Raw genomic sequence first — 19,715 nt, 5'->3', positions numbered from 1 at the left:
GTATACAATATATCTAAATGCAATAAGTTAACATAATCTCTCCCTCTGGTAGATATTATGTATTTATCTAAATGCACCATGTTAAACGGAAATTATCTAAATGCACCACGTTAAATAAAATTTAAAAGGTAACATGTTCTTCTTGTGGTAATTGTATGCTAGGGCCAATAAAGTATTGGTGTATTTCCTTTTATTATTTCTAGCATTCTATGTTTTGTTTTGGTGAAATATATTTGGGTCAATGGTTTATACTTTATACATGTCTGTCATGCTCATTATCTCAAACCTGTTTGTGGTGAATATAATTTATCAATTGGACACATTAAATAATCAGCGGATCAAGTCAGATCTACAGGCTACAACTTATGCCAAAAAAAAAATCAGATAGAATTAGTCAATAAGAGGGCTTAAAAGTGATTTCGAAATGATTTCATATTTTGGAAGGAATAAAAAAAAAAGACTTAAAAATTATATGAGAAATGTATTTCATATCCAAACCTTCCTATTTTCTCCAAAATATAACTCCCAAACTAAAAAATCAAAGCTCTTTTTTGGGTTTTTTGGGTAGATAAAAGAAATCAAAACTCTGAGAATTAATGATAAGGAGTTATAATTAAAGTGATAATAAGATATTAGGAAGCTAGATCTATCACATCTTGAACTATTAAATGTTTAGCGTTATACTATACATATATTATTTTTAGCCTCCCATCCTCAACACTAAGAGTCGCTGTTAAGAAAACCCTAATTTACAAGACATATTTTTCTGATAACTTGAAATACATTTTTATATTAAAAAAATATTCTTATATTCATTGTTATTTGGTGTGAAAAATAACATTTCTCTATATTTTAATAACAAGGTTCATCATGCTTGAGACATATCTTAAACTTTCATTTTTTCTAGAAAAATATTTTATCTATATAGACAAAACTCATTGTTGGATCATTACTCGTGCTTCTAAGGAAATTAATATTTAGTTGGTGATTAGGAATACCTTTGCTATATATAAACCACTTAGTATTTATTACTTTCTTCATTTTCTTTTTATGGTTGATAAGTCAAAAAAAAGAAATTAGTCTTGACTTAATAAAAATAATCCCATAGGATTAAGTTATTCAATATGTCATTGTCACTATTAATATTTTCTCACTCATTATTATTAATGCTTTTCTTAAATGATAAATAAATTTAAGGCAAAAAAATACTTTTATAAATGTTCAAATTAGTCATCATCATAAAGTGGTAATAACAAAACCTTAAGATTGTTTAATGCATATAGGTAATACTAACTAGTGGGAGGAAAACATTACCTATGGTTGTTAACAAAAGTCGGTATAACCTTGATATTATCCATTTTTTATGTAGGTAACATTTAAACTCTATAAATTCTCCTTGAAGTTGATGATCTTCCTTAATATTATTAGTAATTGTTTGTCCTTATAACACAAAGGCAATATCTTATTACTTCAATCTAATATCTCTCACAGAAATGTTTCTATTTGTCAACTTTCTTTCCTCATAAAAGACACCAAATTATTATTTCGACACCAATTTTTTTCAACATTACTTTATTAGTTTAAAAAGTATCAACTTAAAATCTATTTTAGGCCTAATTTTCAGTTGAAATGTCGCTTAACCTTAGCGGCTTACCTTTCCCAATCTAAGTTAATTATATTGAAATGAAGTAGAGATATTCGGTCCCTAAAAATATTTTTAAAAATTAATTTAGTCTCTGAATTAACTTTTATGTGGGAGATTAAGCCAGTGTCCATAATTTTGAAGAATGAATTGATATATGTATATACGAATCATTAGATTTTTAATCCTAATAAAGTATTCTTTTATGATATAGTTGTAAACACTTAAAATAGCAATTTGATAATAATTAAAATCTGCCATCTCAAATTGCAATCTATCTACCACCGTAGTCCACTTTACTACACAATCAGACATCACCAAGTTTTGAATGATTAAAGAAAAAATGGATAAAGCTTTTAAATAACATCTTCCTTGATTGATTTGCATGTGCCAATTTTTGTTTCTTATAATTGTTCCAACTTTGCACCAAAATGGCTCATACATGAATGGAATCATTGTGGTCGGTCCATGGTATTTGTAATTCCTATTTTATACAATTATTAAAACATGTAATTAAAATTACCTGAAAAGTGAAAATACTGAACCATGGATGAATGATTTTTATGGGTAGGGGAATGAATGTTATATTGCTTTTCTTTTGTTTTTCAATATTGAAAAAGGTGGATCCAGGCAATACTCAGATCTGGAACTGTAAATAAAAAAGAAAGGAAGAGATTAAAAGTTAACAGTACAGTCAAAACACACGAAAATCTAGCAAAGTCCGCACACATAACCACTTCATGTTTTATACACATAACCACTTCATGTTTTTTACACATAACCACTTCATGTTTTTTTAGTTTTTAATCTAGAGCTTACACACATACATCCACTCCTGTATATGTTTTACGGATATTGATCTAGTAGTATAAGATCCTATTAAATTCATAAAAATACTCACATATAAAGAGTTCAATAAACTTATTGGGAGAGACTACTACACCCAAATTATAAGATGGAAAAATACTTTTATTAGTATAAAAAAAATCACTTACACACTTTAACCTACATACATTAAGTAATAACTGATGAGTATACATAGTAAAGTGTATGCATTGGGTAGGAGATCCTATTTGCATCCAACCTTTATTTCCACATTAGAGTGTCCAAGTTTCTTTCTTTCTTATATTCTTTTTATCCTTTTATCTTTTCACTTGTTCTAATCTAATAATTGCCACTGAATCCACTCACAAACCTTACTGGCTCCTGGACCCAGGACACAGAAACACAAAAGCCATGTTAAGTAAAATAAGTTAACTTCAAACACTGTTTCCATTTCTAGATTCTTAATGTATAACTTAACACACCCACCCACTACATTACACTTTGCCGGCGAAACTTCTTCCCTTTTTCTTATTCACTTTTTTGCCCCTCACCTAAATCATGTACTCATTTTTTCAATACCTATTAAAAATAGGTAATATCAAATAATATTAAATTCTATTACTATTCAGTAAACTCTTATATGCAGATAAATGTTTAATTCTTGTAAACAATAACTATAAACTTCCGTGTAAGATTAATCCCTCACTTATATATAAAAAAAAACTTAATGCTACTTGTGGGCTCCACCTTTACCTCACTACTACTTACTATTGCAATACCTACTATTTTATTACACTCCTTCCCATTTTAATTATTCTGGTTGGTGTATTATTTTTGTCATATTAGAATAAAAAAGAAAATGTAATAGTATTATTGAGCTGTCTTTTTAATAATGTTTGTGGTTTCATTGATGCTTTATCTCTGGATCTCTCTGTCTTTCAATACAATTGTATCTTCTCTCTTACGCGTCTTCATTTTCACACATAACATACTATTTCTATCTCTCTCTCTTTCTCTCTCTATCTTCTTCTTTCTTTGTACAACTCTTACTCTCTCTTTCTCTGTCTAGATACTTTGTCTTAGATTGGGACCAGCCACCGTCGGTGGCTGCTTTATCAAGGAATCAAAAATACTCTCACACACAAACAAACTTGTTGGTCATTTCTTATTACAAGTACGAATCATTACATTACATATTTATTGAAAACAAGAAAAAAATAGGAGTGGGTTTTTTGTTGGATCGGGTAATTGGTTCTGATGGTAGTGATTGTGGAATGCAAAAGTGGATCTTGTAAAGGACAACCTCAAAATTAGATCTTCCTTGGTATTTCACACTACTGAGGTTGTTGTTGTTGTTATTGTTGGTGGTGGTGTTTGGTTTGGTTTATTTTGAAGATTAAGAAGTGTGAAAGAGTGAAGTGAGTGATGAACACAGGAGGTAGACTCGTTGCTGGTTCCCATAACAGGAACGAGTTTGTGCTCATCAATGCTGATGAGAATGCAAGGGTTAGTTCAAATTCCCTTCTTCATTTTGCATATCTGGTTCTTTTGTTTTTTTGACACGAGGGTTTTTGGGATTTTTGTTTATTTTTTATTCTGATCTTGGGTTCTGCAAATAAAGTCTTAATCTTTTTTGTTTTCCCATTTTCTTCCGTGTCAGTGGTCTTCAAACAATTTTGTATTTTGATGCATCCTCTGTAGTTAGATTTTTTATTTTATTGGGTTGGGGAAATAGTTATAGTGCCTCTCAATTTATCTCCTAAAGTATTGGATATGAAGATTGGGAGCTTTTGTTCATCAAAATTGGAGTAATAAGCTTCAGATTTCATTGATCGGGGGTGCAGTTTGACCCTTTGTAGTGAGTAGTTAATAGTTTGCAATGTATAAAAGTTTCTTCAGATTCTGTGTTTCTCCTTTTCCCTCCCAAAATTACTGGCAGATTAGTGGAATGGTGATTTGGTGAGGATATAACAATTTACAAATGGCTATTGTTTTGTCACATATTGGAAGATTTGATGTTGATGTGTGATTTTATTTGCCTGTGTTGGATTAGCTTTGAAAATATCAATAACTAGTGTGTATTATTATGTAATTAACTTTGTCTCTTTCTCTGCCTTCATTTTCTAACTCATCTGCGCAACAAAGATTTCTGATCGATTGATACTTGGGTTTGTAACCTTTTCGTAGAGCTGAATTCTGTGAATGATAATCTTCTTGGCTAGCTACATAATTAAGTTAATAACACTAAACTCCGTTTTTTCTACTTGGTTGTTCTCAGATTAAGTCTGTCCAAGAGCTGAGTGGACAGATATGTCAGATTTGTGGGGATGAGATAGAGGTTACTGTGGATGGGGAGCCCTTTGTTGCCTGCAATGAGTGTGCTTTCCCCGTTTGTCGGCCTTGCTATGAGTATGAGAGAAGAGAGGGGAATCAGGCATGCCCCCAGTGTAAGACCAGATACAAACGTATCAAAGGTGAGATTGCTTTTGGATTCATCTTTGAATTTTGTAACTGACCTCGGTTGTAGACATTTTCTTACATTCGTAGTACCAATGGATGAATTACAGGGAGTCCTAGGGTCGAAGGAGATGAGGATGAAGATGGTATTGATGATTTGGAACATGAGTTTGATTATGAGAACCCTGATGCTTATGGTCAGCAACCAATTTCAGAATCACTGTATTCCGGACGCGGGTCTCATAATAATATATATGGTATCCACACACATTTGGAGCATGGCTCGCCCCCTCTCAATTCTGAAATCCCTCTCTTGACTTATGGGGAGGAGGTATATCTTCAAAATTCCCGTTTATGTTACGTCTGTTTTTCTTTCCATTTTTGGATTACTTCACACTTGCAACAATGATCCTTACATAATACTATTTCTGACTTTTTAGGATCCTGATATATCTTCTGATAGACATGCTCTAATTGTCCCTCCATATATGAATAATGGGAGTAGAGTTCATCCCATGCCTTATCCTGATCCGTCTATTCCATGTAAGTCTTGCACAATTGTTTGATACTACAATTTTGCATTTCATATTATCTGTATATGTTGTCATCCTGATGCTTCTTTTTTAGCAGTGCAACCAAGACCAATGGTTCCAAAGAAAGACATTGCGGTATATGGGTATGGAAGTGTGGCTTGGAAAGACCGGATGGAGGATTGGAAGAAAAGACAGAGTGACAAACTTCAGGTGGTGAAACATGAAGGGGATAACAATGGTGGAGGTTATGGAGATGAGCTTGATGACCCTGATATGCCCATGTAAGTCTCTCAACTTTCTATTTTTCTCCCCTCTATGTTCTTCTCAATTGTGCTACATCACATATTGTTTTTTTCCTTTCTGTATTAAGATTTTTATCTCAATATATTATATCAGGATGGACGAAGGCAGACAGCCACTTTCTCGGAAGCTACCAATCCCTTCAAGCAAGATAAATCCATACAGAATTATCATAATTCTCCGCCTTGTAATCCTTGCCCTTTTCTTTCATTATAGAATTCTCCACCCAGTTACTGACGCATATGGCTTGTGGCTGACATCAGTCATCTGTGAAATATGGTTTGCTGTATCATGGATAATGGATCAGTTTCCAAAATGGTACCCTATACAGAGAGAAACATATCTTGATCGTCTTTCGCTGAGGTAACTGAGCTTTACGATATTTGGTGATTTCTATTTCTTGACTTGCATTTATCCTGTACTCATTATATTCTAGTATTTCTCGTTCTAATTTCATGCTTAAGTTCCTATTATGTTGATCAATAATGGCTTCTTATATTGCTGCAGATATGAAAAAGAAGGGAAGCCATCTGAGTTATGCAATGTGGACGTCTTTGTCAGTACAGTTGATCCTTTGAAAGAACCTCCTCTGATAACAGCAAACACTGTTCTTTCTATCCTTGCTGTTGATTATCCAGTTGATAAAGTCGCATGCTATGTCTCAGATGATGGTGCCGCCATGCTTACCTTTGAAGCACTTTCCGAGACATCTGAATTTGCTAGGAAATGGACTCCTTTTTGTAAAAAGTACAATATTGAGCCCCGGGCCCCAGAGTGGTATTTTGGTCTGAAGATCGATTATCTGAAAAATAAAATACATCCAGCATTTGTCAGGGAAAGGAGAGCAATGAAGGTTTCAGCTTTCTCCGCTTTCCTGTTTTTCTTTTTATATAGTTTGTTCTTGAACCCAAAGGATGCAAACATTTGACACTATTAATAATTCCTTTTTATTTTGTCTTTTTACAGAGGGATTACGAAGAATTTAAGGTGAGGATTAACAGTTTGGTGGCTACAGCTCAAAAGGTTCCTGAGGATGGGTGGACCATGCAGGACGGGACTCCTTGGCCTGGAAATAATGTGAGAGATCATCCTGGCATGATTCAGGTAAGATGACATATCAGTTTAGCAGATACCTAAAGTATTTTTGTATGTAGTGCTGGGCTTCTGGTGAGATGATGTTGAAGTCCGTCTTTTCATTTTTATTGGTATTTTAATCATAAAAATGATTTGATGAGCATCCATTGTCTGCTAGTTATTAGTTCCCGGTATACCCATCTTCAAACTGGTTGGCATTATATACTGTAAGCATCCATGCTTTGCAAATGTCCTCGCATATGCCACCTTCAAGCTTTGACTAGAGGATTTGGATTCTAGTGATCAGCATTTCACTGACCTTTGAAGATGGAAACATTGACATTCTTTTTTATATTTTACAGGTCTTCCTTGGTCATGATGGTGTTCGTGATATTGAAGGAAATGAGCTACCTCGCTTGGTTTATGTTTCTCGAGAAAAGAGACCGGGCTTTGATCATCACAAAAAGGCTGGGGCAATGAATGCGCTGGTAAGTGTAAAATTACTTTTACTTAGGGTCAGATTCAACTTATGATCCAGTAGCCTTAAATAATGCATTTTTGTAATAATAATTATTTGCAGGTCCGGGCATCAGCTATTATCTCAAACGCTCCTTTTCTTTTGAATGTTGATTGTGATCACTACATTAACAATAGCAAGGCACTTAGGGAAGCTATGTGTTTTATGATGGACCCTCAAGTTGGGAGGAAGATTTGTTATGTACAATTTCCTCAAAGATTTGATGGGATTGATCGTCATGATAGATACTCAAATAGGAATGTTGTATTTTTTGATGTAAGTTTTTGCCTCCTGTTTCTTTGCTTATTTGGATATTTTTCTTTCTGCCCTTAATACATGTACTAACTCTTCAATTGCAAACAGATCAACATGAAAGGATTGGATGGAATTCAAGGTCCAATTTATGTTGGAACTGGATGTGTTTTCAGAAGGCATGCACTTTATGGATATGATGCGCCTAAGAAGAAGAAGCCTCCAAGCAAAACATGTAACTGTTTACCAAAATGGTGCTGCTGTTGTTTTGGCTCTAGAAAGAAAAAGAATGCGAACTCTAATAAAAAGAAGGTGAAGCACAGCGAGGCATCAAAGCAGATACATGCACTTGAAAATATTGAGGCGGGGACTGAAGGTTAGAATTTTGGTTCATGTGGCTGTCTTTACAAATTAAAACACTTCCTGTAAGGAAATTCCGAGATAGTAAAAAGACTAAATTGTTTCTTTTTCAGTATCCAACACTGTGAAGGCACCCAACATGACTCAAACAAAGTTGGAGAAGAGGTTTGGACAGTCTCCGGTGTTTGTCGCCTCCACACTTTTAGAAAATGGTGGAGTTCCATTTGGTGTGAGTCCTGCCTCACTTTTAAAGGAGGCCATCCAAGTCATCAGCTGTGGTTATGAAGACAAAACGGAATGGGGAAAAGAAGTTAGTACTTATGAAATACATTTCTTTTATCATTTAAAAGTTATTTATCTAATTCTTATAATTATTCCTTGTGCTCATAATTTTTGGTTTATCACCAGTGTGGGTGGATATATGGTTCCGTGACGGAGGATATCTTGACTGGATTTAAAATGCACTGCCATGGGTGGCGGTCCGTGTACTGCATTCCTAAAAGGCCTGCATTCAAGGGGTCAGCACCTATTAATCTTTCAGATCGTCTACACCAAGTTCTTCGGTGGGCTCTAGGGTCTGTTGAAATCTTTTTCAGCAGACATTGTCCAATCTGGTATGGTTATGGTGGTGGGTTGAAGATGTTGGAACGATTTTCCTACATAAATTCAGTTGTTTATCCCTGGACTTCCCTCCCATTGATTGTCTACTGTACTCTTCCGGCAATATGTCTTCTGACTGGAAAATTTATTGTACCTGAGGTAAGATTTTACGTAGTATCTATTGTGTTTGTCTGGAAAGAAGTAACAGAACAGAATATTAAGTGCTTAGTTTTGTTAGGATTCATTTTTGAAAGGTCAAATGGATTGGTAAATTTGAGTTTTATTAACTGTCTCAAGAGTATTAGTTTTAGGCTAGCTTTCACATTCCTGGCCTGCCGAAATAATAATGTTAAATGTGGAGAAACTTCAATTAAAATGGTTTTGGAGGAAATTACATGTCTATTGCATTGCCTTTTGACTCGTGCAAAAAATTTCCAAGGTCAATGCCATTGCATGTTACTGCATCATTCATGTCTCTTTTACTTGTGGCTACTGACATGCAATTTTCTATGTTATATATATGCAGATTAGCAACTATGCCAGTATCGTGTTCATGGCTCTCTTCATTTCCATTGCTGCAACCGGTATACTTGAGATGCAGTGGGGTGGTGTTACTATAGACGATTGGTGGAGAAATGAACAGTTTTGGGTGATTGGAGGTGCTTCTTCACATCTCTTTGCCCTTTTCCAGGGTTTACTCAAGGTTTTGGCTGGTGTCAACACAAACTTCACCGTTACCTCGAAAGCAGCTGATGATGGAGAATTCTCAGAGCTCTATATCTTCAAGTGGACATCATTGTTAATCCCTCCAATGACCTTATTAATCATGAATATTGTTGGCGTGGTTGTCGGAGTCTCAGATGCCATTAACAACGGTTACGACTCGTGGGGACCTCTCTTCGGTAGGTTATTCTTTGCCTTGTGGGTCATCCTCCATCTTTATCCCTTCCTAAAGGGTTTACTTGGTAAACAAGATAGGATGCCCACCATTGTAGTGGTGTGGTCAATCCTTCTAGCCTCTATCTTAACTCTCTTGTGGGTTAGAATTAACCCGTTCGTCAATAGAGACGGTCCCGTCTTAGAAATTTGTGGATTGAATTGTGATGAGTCATGAATAAAAAAACTAGCTGAAGGTGTTTTCTCAGCTGCACTGCATGTTGAACAAGCAAATGCGTTTGATATGACACGTCGCAAACTTACACGAATTTTTGGATGGAAGTTGTATTTTTCGGGTGTGTAGATAAAGGGGAAGGGGAAGAAGAAGAAGAAAAGGAGGTTTGGGGGGTTACACATTGTTACTTGTAATAGGGGTTCTTCATTTATTCTTTCATTATATTTCTGTGGGTTTTCTAGTGTTCTCTTTCATGTTTTTTATGTATTCTTATAAGAAAGAGCGTTTGAATGATAAATTATTCCCTCTCCAAAATGAGGGAAATGCAGTCTCAATAATTAGTTGTCATATTTGAAGGGTCGTTCTTGTTTAAATTATAAAGCCTTTGGGGCTATGGGCTGTGTCTTCCTCATTTGTAATACCATCAGTTATGGATATTCTTGTTCCTCACAATTTTTTCTGTTGTACTATTACTTAACCTTATTTAGTCACTAGAAACTTGATGCTTATATAATGTGGGGATTATTAATGCGGTTTGGTTTAGAGATCTGTTCATTCTTTTGAGATGTGTAACTTTCCAGGTTTGGTATCATTAGAAACTACATTGGTGGCTGAGGGACTGAATTATTTCTCACATCTAAGACAATCCTTCTGTCATAATAATTAGCACAATAATGATAGCTAATTTAAGACACCTAAAATATAGGTGTGGGAGTGAAAGGTTTGTTGATGAAATAAGTGTATCTCAATGAAAGATTGAGTTAGATCTTGTCAGAAATTTTCATCAGAATAATGTGGCATGTATGTTGACTTATGGATGAGTAGGTGGTCCCTGGTCCTTCATTCTATCAACAATCCCTTGCGTTTTTTTTAATTCATTCAATTTAATAGTATTGGCTTGGTTTAGGTAAACCAAGTGAATGTTAAACTGAATAGAGAAGGGTGAACCTATTATCCAATAGAAAATATACATGTCCGTTTTTATTGGAAATTTGTTAAATAAATAAAAATATATGGATTAATATTATAATACGATTAGGAATACACTTATATATTCACCAATAATATGAATTGTTGAAAGATGAATATATTGTTATTGTTAGCATATATAATGAAAAAAAAGTAAACATGGTAGTTCAAGTATAATATTTAAAAGGGAAGGATCCACTTACTCTAAGAATAAGTTTTTTAAATGGAGAAATCTAATGATTTGAATGAGTGAGTAGATCTAAACCATTAGATGTCTATAAAATTGATGGTTAGAATGAGAAGTAAACTTAAAAAACTTACTATTGGAGTAAGTGGATTCTCACTCTATTTAAAAATAACACATACTAAATTACTTATATGTCCAAAACAATTGACATAAAAAATAAAAAATAAGACTTGTGTGTATTAATGTAATAAGCACTGTGATCCTTCATTTACTTAAGCACATGTGACAAGAAAAATAAGAGAGGAAAGAGCGTTAAAATGACACCAATGAAGCTTTTGATTCCAAGTTTGTGATCATTTGTTTCGTGTCTTCGACCCTTTCCAACTCAGACAAGTAGATAATTGATGGCTCAGCAATAGATTAAGCTTTCCATTTGCTCACATTACCAACCTCGCTTGTCTGATTTAAAGCATGAAGCGTTGTGAAATATGAGTCAAAATTCATAGGCAGACCTAAAGAAAAATATGATATCATATTTTGTTTACCGGTCAAATTAAACAAAATTTGTCTCCTATGAATTGATTAATTATGTGCTGTAACCCTGCGCTATAAATAACGATTTCACTTAAAAGAAATCGGGTAAAGGCTATCAGAAATAGAAATGAAATTGATTCAATTGTAATCACCATTCTTAATATATATAGATTGGTTGGCGTAAGGGTCTTGTCCAGAAATTGTAGGTTAAGCCAAGTTGATCATTGAGTCACCACTAAAATAATCCAACAAACTCAACTTACTTTTGAAGATTGAGTTAATCCATTTGATAGCTCTACTAATAGAGCCACAATGTTGCAAAAAAAAAAATCCACCTGTTTTTCTGAAACATAAATAATTTTAATATTCTGAATGATATATGATGCAACAAATGTATATAAATCTTTATACTGGTAGTATATAAATGTTACGTTCTATGAATAATAGATAATATAATGATAATATGAAAAATTTAACATAACATTGTGTATATATTAAACTCAAGCATAAAACACTGCCAAGAAAAATGTAAATATAAAGGATATTCTACATTGAACACAAACTGGACGAAAAGGCAAGACAGATTGTTGAAATAAGTTTTGAACCATGAGACGGCAAACTGACCAGAAATATGCAACATTACAACTTGTATCATATATCAAATACAATTCATAAATCAAACTCTATTGAATATAACAATTTATAAAGGCTTAAACCACAAATTATGCAGATTGTATCTTCAAGAGCTATCACTTCAACATTCCCCTTTAAACTTGGCTTCATATTCGTGAGGTTGCTGCAGAAGAGAAACAATATCTTAAAAAACTCATTTTCAAGCAAAAAAAAAATACCATGGCAAGACATTTAGAATTGTTGAAATTAAAAAAGAAAAGATAAAAAGACAAAAAATCTATCATGAGATAAGACACTCTGATGCAAAGACTGATCTAACCCGACGGATTAAAACTGAAATGAAGTATTAATGGAAAATGAACAGGTAGAATGGGATTGGAATATGATTAGGCACGTCTTAATGAACAGGTAGAATGGGATTGGAATATGATTAGGTACGTCTTAATGAACAAGTAGAATGGGATTGGAATATGATTAAGTTTGCCTTGAATAGGAACCAGGCTTCACTCCTAGAAATGAAGTACCCAAAAAATTTAAATAGCCAAGTATATAGCTATGAGGATATGTTTGGATTAGTGAGTTTGAAGGGAAAGAGAAGAGGGGTAGTTTTTCATTTTTAAATTAAGAGAACTATAAAATATTTACGAGGTTAAATAAGAAATTATTAGAATATTACATTGTTTTTTTTAAAAGGAGAGAAATGTTTAAATGATAAATGAATCGGTATTAAATTTGAAGTCGAAAGACAAGAAAGAAATAAGCCAAGCCAGTAGGGAAACAAGAGTACTAAGTACCACGAAGATAGCTGAAATCAGTTTGCGTGCAAACCATCTCATGTGCAATGCATGTTGAGCATCACTTGATGCTTTCACTGTTTCAAACCGCAAATACACAAAACCTGCACTTCTTCTGTAGACAAACCAGAACAATTAAAGAATTGCAATTTATGTGCAAAGGGAAAAAAAAGGAAAAGCACGAAGTAAAAATATTAATGACAATTCATATATGCATGATACACATTCATAAACTTACTTGTGGACATAAATATGCTTCACCCGGCCATACTTGGAGCACTCTTCTTCTACATCCTCTTTGATGTCTAAATCAAAATCTGGCTCTGTCTGCATTGTAATACTAATCATCAGTACTTTGTTAAATGAGAAGTCACATTAAGTCTATAATGAAATAATGACGGACCTCGGTGCTTGGATCAAACATATTCTTCAAGAGTAAACACTCGCTAGGGATTCCTACAGTTTCTGCCACTGGAGTAGGGATAAATTGTGATGGGAAAGCTGCTGTGGAAACTACTCCTGGATTACCAATAGGCAAGCTAATAGCAGCAGGAGCGGATCCATTCACCATGGGGACACCAGCACTACGATGTTGAAAAACCTGTGAATATAACGAACAGATTCCCAAAATATAAAAAGATAAATGTTATCGACAAACCTCACAGCATCACCAGCCAGCTTACGCATAAGCTCTACTCTTGATTGTGCATTTAAAACCTGAATAGAAAACCGTAATAGATGAGCAAGGACCTCATTGTGATGAAGAAAGAGTAACGCACATTCTGACAGCAGAGAAACGCAAAGTGAAAAGGGCAGACATTTAAAAAACATAGATATAAAACAAGAATTCAGGTATTGAACCAGAATAGGGAATGATAGAAGTATCTGCTTCTAACATAATGCTAGAACTTAGAACTTAAATAAAAATCCTAAAACACCATAAAACTTCAATGTATCTATATAACACATGAATAATCTTGTCATTAATCTCTAAATATTTATAGCTAAAATTGTTATAGATGGTTAAACCATACCATAGCACAAAAAATTCCAGCCAACCACGCTAAAATTTTAGTAATTTGAATTACATAAACTTCCAGTATTGCATGACGAAATAGATTTCAAATTTTTAAAGACATGTCATCTTGTGGAAACCAAATATTTTATACAACATGTGTAAACTTACCATTCCACCTTCATCATCATCTAAGTCAGTAGATTTTGCAGTTGTATCTTGGTTTCCAAGATGATCAGTTACAGATGAAACCTGACTTGATGATCAGTCACAAACAGAAGAACACTTGATCAGTCACAAACAGAAGAACCAGCAAAGTAATTATCAACAAAATTGAAGGCATACAAGTGAAAAACAAAAAAGACCAACACAGATATTTCTACCTTGACAATCCTTCCAGCAATCTCCAATTTTCCATTTAAACTCTGAGCTGCCTTGGCATGCTCAAGTTGGGCAAACTGTCCAATGAATACCAATAAAAGATATTGACCACAATATTGCCCAAAACAATATATTCAAAGTTCAGTTTTAGAAACAAACTTGAATAAACCCAAAACCCTTGCAGTGTCCTGTCTCCAAGTCAAGAGGAAGTTGTACAACCTCCACCGGGCCAAATGGCTCAAAAATCTACAACATAAAGAAATATGTCAAAAGATGACAAATAACACAATATACTGGAAATGAGTCAAGTCAAGTTTTGCTTAGCACAAATCGGATCGATAATGATTGGCACGAGAGTTTCGAGCCGAGTTCAACATAGTCTAATTTTTCAGCTCAAACTTGACTTGCTTAAAACTATAACTGTTTATACATATAACTTTCACACCAATTTTTCTGAAATTTTAATTTTTATATAATATATAAAAGAAAGAACAGTCTAGTGCACGAAACTCCCACTTAGTGAGGTCTAGGGAGGGTAGATGTATGCAGCCTTACTCCCGCAAGCAGAGAGGTTGTTTACAGAATTCGAACCTCATGGTCGCTAAGCAACAACTTTACCATTGCACCTAACTCACCATATGATATAATATATAACATATTCATATACTAATCTAGTCAATTCATGAACCTAACAATTCGAACTATATTTAGCTCAAGTTCGGCTCCTCTATTTAACGAGCTCAGATTCATTTGGCTCATTTCTAGCCCTACAAAATGCTATCATATCAAGATTCTAATTAGTGCAACAAATTAGAAGCATTAGTCCTGTTCGGAGAAAACTAAATGATTGGTTTTAAGGGTGAATAAATTTTATCAAATTATTCGTATTCCAGAAAATACTGCTGATTCATTTTCCTGAATCCAGATAAAGGCAGTGGCAAAACTCATGCCAAACATCTATACCCTCGCGACACTTGACAATGAAACAATGAAAAACCAAATACCTCCCGCAGCAGACTCTCAGTCATGTTGAAGTGAAGGTTCCCCACATACAGTTTTCTGTCCACTGCTCCATATGGTCCTGCTACACCAGCAGCTCCACTGGAAGCATTAGATTGAACAAGATTCTTTTCAGCCTCAGAAGGTTTGACCATTACTGGTTGCCCGAAAAGAAGTTGGCCAGACAGAGCAATTGCCATTGGCACTGACATTGCATCATAAAATTCAATATACCTGCATCCTCATCAAGAACATGCATCAAGTTTTCAGAACTGAAAAACAACCAGTAGCAATAAAAAACTTACAGAGCATGCAGCACAGAGATGTAGGGAAACAAAAACTCTAGTGCAGACAGCTCAAGCTGAGTTTCTTTTGATATATCTGACTCGGAAAGAAATTGTTAGCCTGTCGTAATAAAAATACAATACTAAGGCATGTATTAAATTGACAAATCAATCAAGAGAGGATAAGAGAAGACCATATACAAAAAGAAAGATAGGGAACTCCTGAGACATGAAAGTATGCAACAAAAAACTCGCCTCCTTACTTATTATATATGTGCAGATGTCAAATCAAATACTAAGAAAAGAAACCCAACTTAAAGCCGCATAAGATGTTAACTACATTGTCGAATAATTCTAAAAGCCAAGCAGTGTCAAATCCCTAAGCATCTCACTTAGACATCAACAGTGATATACCAATAACAACCTTATCAAGCCCCACAACCAGTATGAGTGACTTTCAATTCATAAAGGGAGTAACACAAACCGAAAATGTTCATGAGCACACAAATGAAATTCCCATTGTATGACAAACATAGAGGGAGAAAATTGGGAATAGACCAAACGGGTAACAGAATTATGTCATCTACCTTGGGTACGCAGCAGGAATTGATTAAACATGAGTGCAAGGTATTCCCACCATCCCTCATCATTATCGCATTTCTATTCCATTTAAGAATATAGTTAAACATGATTCTTGAACGTTGATATTCTAATACCACAATAGCACATGCATATAAATGATTAGTTATTTGATAAGAAAGAACATACCCAACTCCCTTAGATCTTTTTGAGTGCCTATCCATGATCAGTCGGACATCTCTCACCTGAAAAATAAGGAACATCAGAACTTAACAGAAAGGAGAAAATACCACATAGTAAAGCAGATTTAAGACTGGCATTTAAACTAAGCATGCAAACACCTAAGTTGAGGAGTTAGAAAGTATAATTATGTAACATTTCTTTCACACAACACACATTAACCGAATGTTGAGACACAGTGAAATTGCTATACAACTCGAAACAAAACGCAGGGGAGAATATGCAGTATCGACAACAGCTAAGTTTCTACAAATGCATTTAATACGCTTGTACACTAGAACAATCTATATGATTGTTATCACTCACCATAAATTGAGAACCATCTATTTTAAAATATGAAATAAGATAATACTAATGGAAATTGAAATCCTCGCGGTTCTTATGCAGACAAAAGTTAGCAGTTCATTTTTCTCTTGTTTTTTAGTATGCAAGTCATAACAATTCCAAACGTCCAATCGAATGTAAAAATTAAGAGCAACAAACCTTGCCAGCCTTTGAGAAGAACTCATATACATCTCTTTCTGTTGCTTTTAAGGGCATCTGTAATCACCACACATATTTTCAATCATCAGAAAAGAGACACCAAAAATGTCCACATAATTTTGAGACCAATGCACGAGGCTCACAACTAGTGAGGTTTGGGGAGGGTAAATGTATGTTGCCTTACGCCTGCAAGCGAAGAGGCTGATTCCAGTATTTGAACTTCTGACCTCATGGTCACTAAGGAGCAACCTTACCGTTGCATTGAGGTTCCCCCTCTTATAACGTTTAATATTTAAATTTTAAAACCACAAAAAAATAGGGAGGCAATCCAAAAAACCTGGTAGGCAAAAACAGTTCTCTGGTCCCTCTCTGGATCAGCCTCAGGCTCCACAGCCTCTTTCTTATCCCTAAATCCTCTCCTGAAGCTCAAATTAAATTCAGCTATGAAAAAAAAACAAATAGAGGAAGCTCATATTTGTTTAACTTGATATTCAGATAGTACTAATTGGTAGCACAAAGCCAACCATACATCATTAGCATCAGACACCTAATCTTGACAGATAATGACTCACTATAACCATTAATCCCAAAAAACAATTCATTAACAGAAGAGTCCTCAAAGCAGCACTTAATAATCACATAATACTTTTCCTGAGGTAAATCAGGACAGGACCTCAGGTCATGGTTTCTTGAGTTAAATTAGTCAAAATTGCAAAGTTCGCTTCTGATATCGACAAAGCTACTCGAAATCGATAGACAAGAGCCAAGGTCAGAGATTGCATAACCAAGGACCTCTCTGAATGCACCATAATCTACCAATGGCTGAATTAAGGATTACACTAAAATTTAAAATATATATCAAAAAACATGTTTGGCATTACAAATTCTCTTCTCCCTAGTTCAACCTAATCCATAGCATTGATTTTGCATATACTTAATTTCACAAACAGATTCCACAAAAAACTTCAAATTTGAGATGAATCAGAAATTACCGTGCATCTCGGGATTCAAAATCTACTTCTCTGGTATCTCTCTCAGAACGACTCCTACTCCTTCTATATCTCTCTCTCTCCTTCTCCCTCTTTCTCTGATCCCTCCTTTCTCTATCTCTATCTTTGTCTCTTCCTTTCTCTCTTTCTGTGCTTATCCTATCCTTATCTCTCTCTTTCTCCCTCGAGGAACCATTCTCGTCGTCTCCTCTGGACCTCCGGCTCCTGCGGCGGTCATCGGCGGCGTCCAGGACATCATCGACATCACGCTTCCGGGAACTCCTATCGCTATCTTTTTTCTTCGAGGGAACTTTGTCGTTATGATCCTCCACTGTCTTCTCCAAATACTCATATTCGTCGAAATCCATTGCTTAATTCCGAAACCTGACTAGATTCTAGAGTAGTGAAGGGTTGTGTTAGTAGAGAAGAGTGAGAAATTAGTGGTGTTGGTTCTTTTTGAAGTATAAAATCTAACAGATTGGACTAAATTTTAGAATCCAACCTAATGTTTTGAAACCAAATTCTTTTATTGTTCATCCCTTATGTCTAAAGTAAATTTTCGTCTCAAGTTGGTGCCTAATATTAATTTAAAATATTATATTAATTAATATAACAGAATATTCTAATGAGGTAGAGACTGAATGTGTGAGTGAAAATACATTTCAAGTGCCAATGTGAAACAATAAAAAATAAGGATGAGAATAAGAAAAACAACTGACGTAAGAAATTTTGCCAAACAACAACTTTAAGAGAAAACAATATTTTTATAACATATAAATAACTATCAAGTAATTAATTATATGAAATACATATTAGGGGTGGACATAGATATTCTTGTAAAAATTAATTATAATTTACATGCAATATTAAATTTAGAGATAAAAAAATACAGGCTTCGATGCGAACCCATAATAGAACATCCATACCATGATACCAAGAAGGATTTCATAAATTTAGCATATCACCCATAATTAAATAAACAATTATAGGTTGCAATGAGTACAAGGTTTAACCAAACGGGTCGTGACAATAATATTTAATTTTCGGTAAAATAAAAGTGTGTGTAGTCTTCCGTTGTGACGGGTGCATAGCCGGTGGTTTGTAGAGTATAGGGTGCATGGGACTAGAAACCTATCCACTTGGTTATATAAGGAGAGTTTTGGTGTGCATGAGATGAAGATGGATTGCACCAATCTGTCATTCTCTAACATGTTCCTCATTCTTGTTGGAAGCCACATGGATGATGGAGTCACGACATCTGTATACATACATAATAAAAATGGTTTGCACCAAGTCTTCTTATAACACATGTCACAACTTCTTCGAAAATTTTCACTCCTAAAATATCTCACTTTTTAATGTACATCCTCTCAAACAGAATAAAAGTACACTCATATTCATTTTCATTGTTTATTACCCAATATATTATTTAATTATAAAATTATAATAATATTCATTAATAAAGTAATAATAATAACATTTAATCATTAACTATACAAATACACATATAACATGTGTTATTAGCAATACAAATTTACAAGTAACATGTATTTTTAACTATTAAAATATATAAGTCACATATATTTAACCATGTGAATATACAACATATGCAAGGGTAACAAGTATGTTTTTAATCATGTGAATATACAGTAATATATGTATTCTTAAACATATCAATGCACATATATGTGTATTTTAACATGCAGCAAAAAATACTATAGTCTAAATGCACTGGTAACTTGTTAGTTATCATTTAAAAATAGTCACATAAATAACTAGCTAACAAGGTATGCACTCGCTTTTTATATGCCTTAAATACAATTTTCAACCTTTTCATTCAAAGAATTTCATCCCTAAACTACTTTGCTTACAAAACTTAGTGATTTAGTCCCACCATCAAGTTTTTGTCAAAATTCAAACAACAAACACAGTGACATCACCTATATTATATTAGATT

At 34.2% G+C, this 19,715-nt stretch overlaps 2 protein-coding genes across 4 annotated transcripts; one reads left to right on the top strand and one right to left on the bottom strand.

The window, feature by feature from the left end:
* On the top strand, window positions 3,382–10,121 carry LOC109362156 (cellulose synthase A catalytic subunit 2 [UDP-forming]-like). Of its 2 annotated transcripts, none has more exons than XM_019607763.1 (14): window positions 3,382–3,973; window positions 4,746–4,941; window positions 5,035–5,255; window positions 5,365–5,467; window positions 5,555–5,738; window positions 5,854–6,120; window positions 6,265–6,610; window positions 6,724–6,861; window positions 7,194–7,319; window positions 7,412–7,624; window positions 7,712–7,976; window positions 8,074–8,270; window positions 8,369–8,719; window positions 9,087–10,121. In XM_019607763.1, exons 1-14 carry the CDS (start codon window positions 3,893–3,895, stop codon window positions 9,672–9,674), a joined length of 3,276 nt encoding a protein of 1,091 aa, XP_019463308.1. In that variant the 5' UTR covers window positions 3,382–3,892; the 3' UTR covers window positions 9,675–10,121. The 2 variants fall into 2 exon arrangements, with proteins under 2 accessions (XP_019463308.1, XP_019463307.1); XM_019607762.1 differs by having other exon boundaries at window positions 5,552–5,738.
* LOC109362157 (RNA-binding protein 39-like) lies at window positions 11,964–18,228 on the bottom strand. Of its 2 annotated transcripts, none has more exons than XM_019607765.1 (13): window positions 17,762–18,228; window positions 17,107–17,188; window positions 16,770–16,826; window positions 16,236–16,291; window positions 15,189–15,417; window positions 14,344–14,430; window positions 14,187–14,261; window positions 13,975–14,055; window positions 13,447–13,505; window positions 13,192–13,372; window positions 13,027–13,115; window positions 12,789–12,900; window positions 11,964–12,157 (listed from the first exon to the last, which is right to left on the bottom strand). In XM_019607765.1, the coding sequence occupies exons 1-13, from the start codon at window positions 18,124–18,126 to the stop codon at window positions 12,116–12,118; spliced, it is 1,515 nt and encodes a 504-aa protein (XP_019463310.1). In that variant the 5' UTR covers window positions 18,127–18,228; the 3' UTR covers window positions 11,964–12,115. The 2 variants fall into 2 exon arrangements, with proteins under 2 accessions (XP_019463310.1, XP_019463309.1); XM_019607764.1 differs by having other exon boundaries at window positions 12,789–12,903; window positions 17,762–18,225.

This window comes from Lupinus angustifolius, chromosome LG12 (assembly GCF_001865875.1).
Source record: "Lupinus angustifolius cultivar Tanjil chromosome LG12, LupAngTanjil_v1.0, whole genome shotgun sequence".
In the NCBI taxonomy this organism is placed as follows: domain Eukaryota; kingdom Viridiplantae; phylum Streptophyta; class Magnoliopsida; order Fabales; family Fabaceae; genus Lupinus; species Lupinus angustifolius.
This window is presented reverse-complemented; position numbering and strand designations above follow the sequence as displayed.

Excerpts from the sequence above, each read along its gene's own strand:
- LOC109362156 (XM_019607762.1), top strand. The coding sequence starts at position 3,893 with ATGAACACAGGAGGTAGACTCGTTGCTGGTTCCCATAACAGGAACGAG. Across the intron at positions 4,942-5,034 it reads CAGATACAAACGTATCAAAG|GGAGTCCTAGGGTCGAAGGA; the intron begins GTGAGATTGCTT and ends GATGAATTACAG. Across the intron at positions 5,256-5,364 it reads TCTTGACTTATGGGGAGGAG|GATCCTGATATATCTTCTGA; the intron begins GTATATCTTCAA and ends CTGACTTTTTAG.
- LOC109362157 (XM_019607764.1), bottom strand. The coding sequence starts at position 18,126 with ATGGATTTCGACGAATATGAGTATTTGGAGAAGACAGTGGAGGATCAT. Across the intron at positions 13,373-13,446 it reads CTGGCTGGTGATGCTGTGAG|TGCTGGTGTCCCCATGGTGA; the intron begins GTTTGTCGATAA and ends TCAACATCGTAG. Across the intron at positions 12,904-13,026 it reads AAGCATATTTATGTCCACAA|AAGAAGTGCAGGTTTTGTGT; the intron begins GTAAGTTTATGA and ends GTTTGTCTACAG.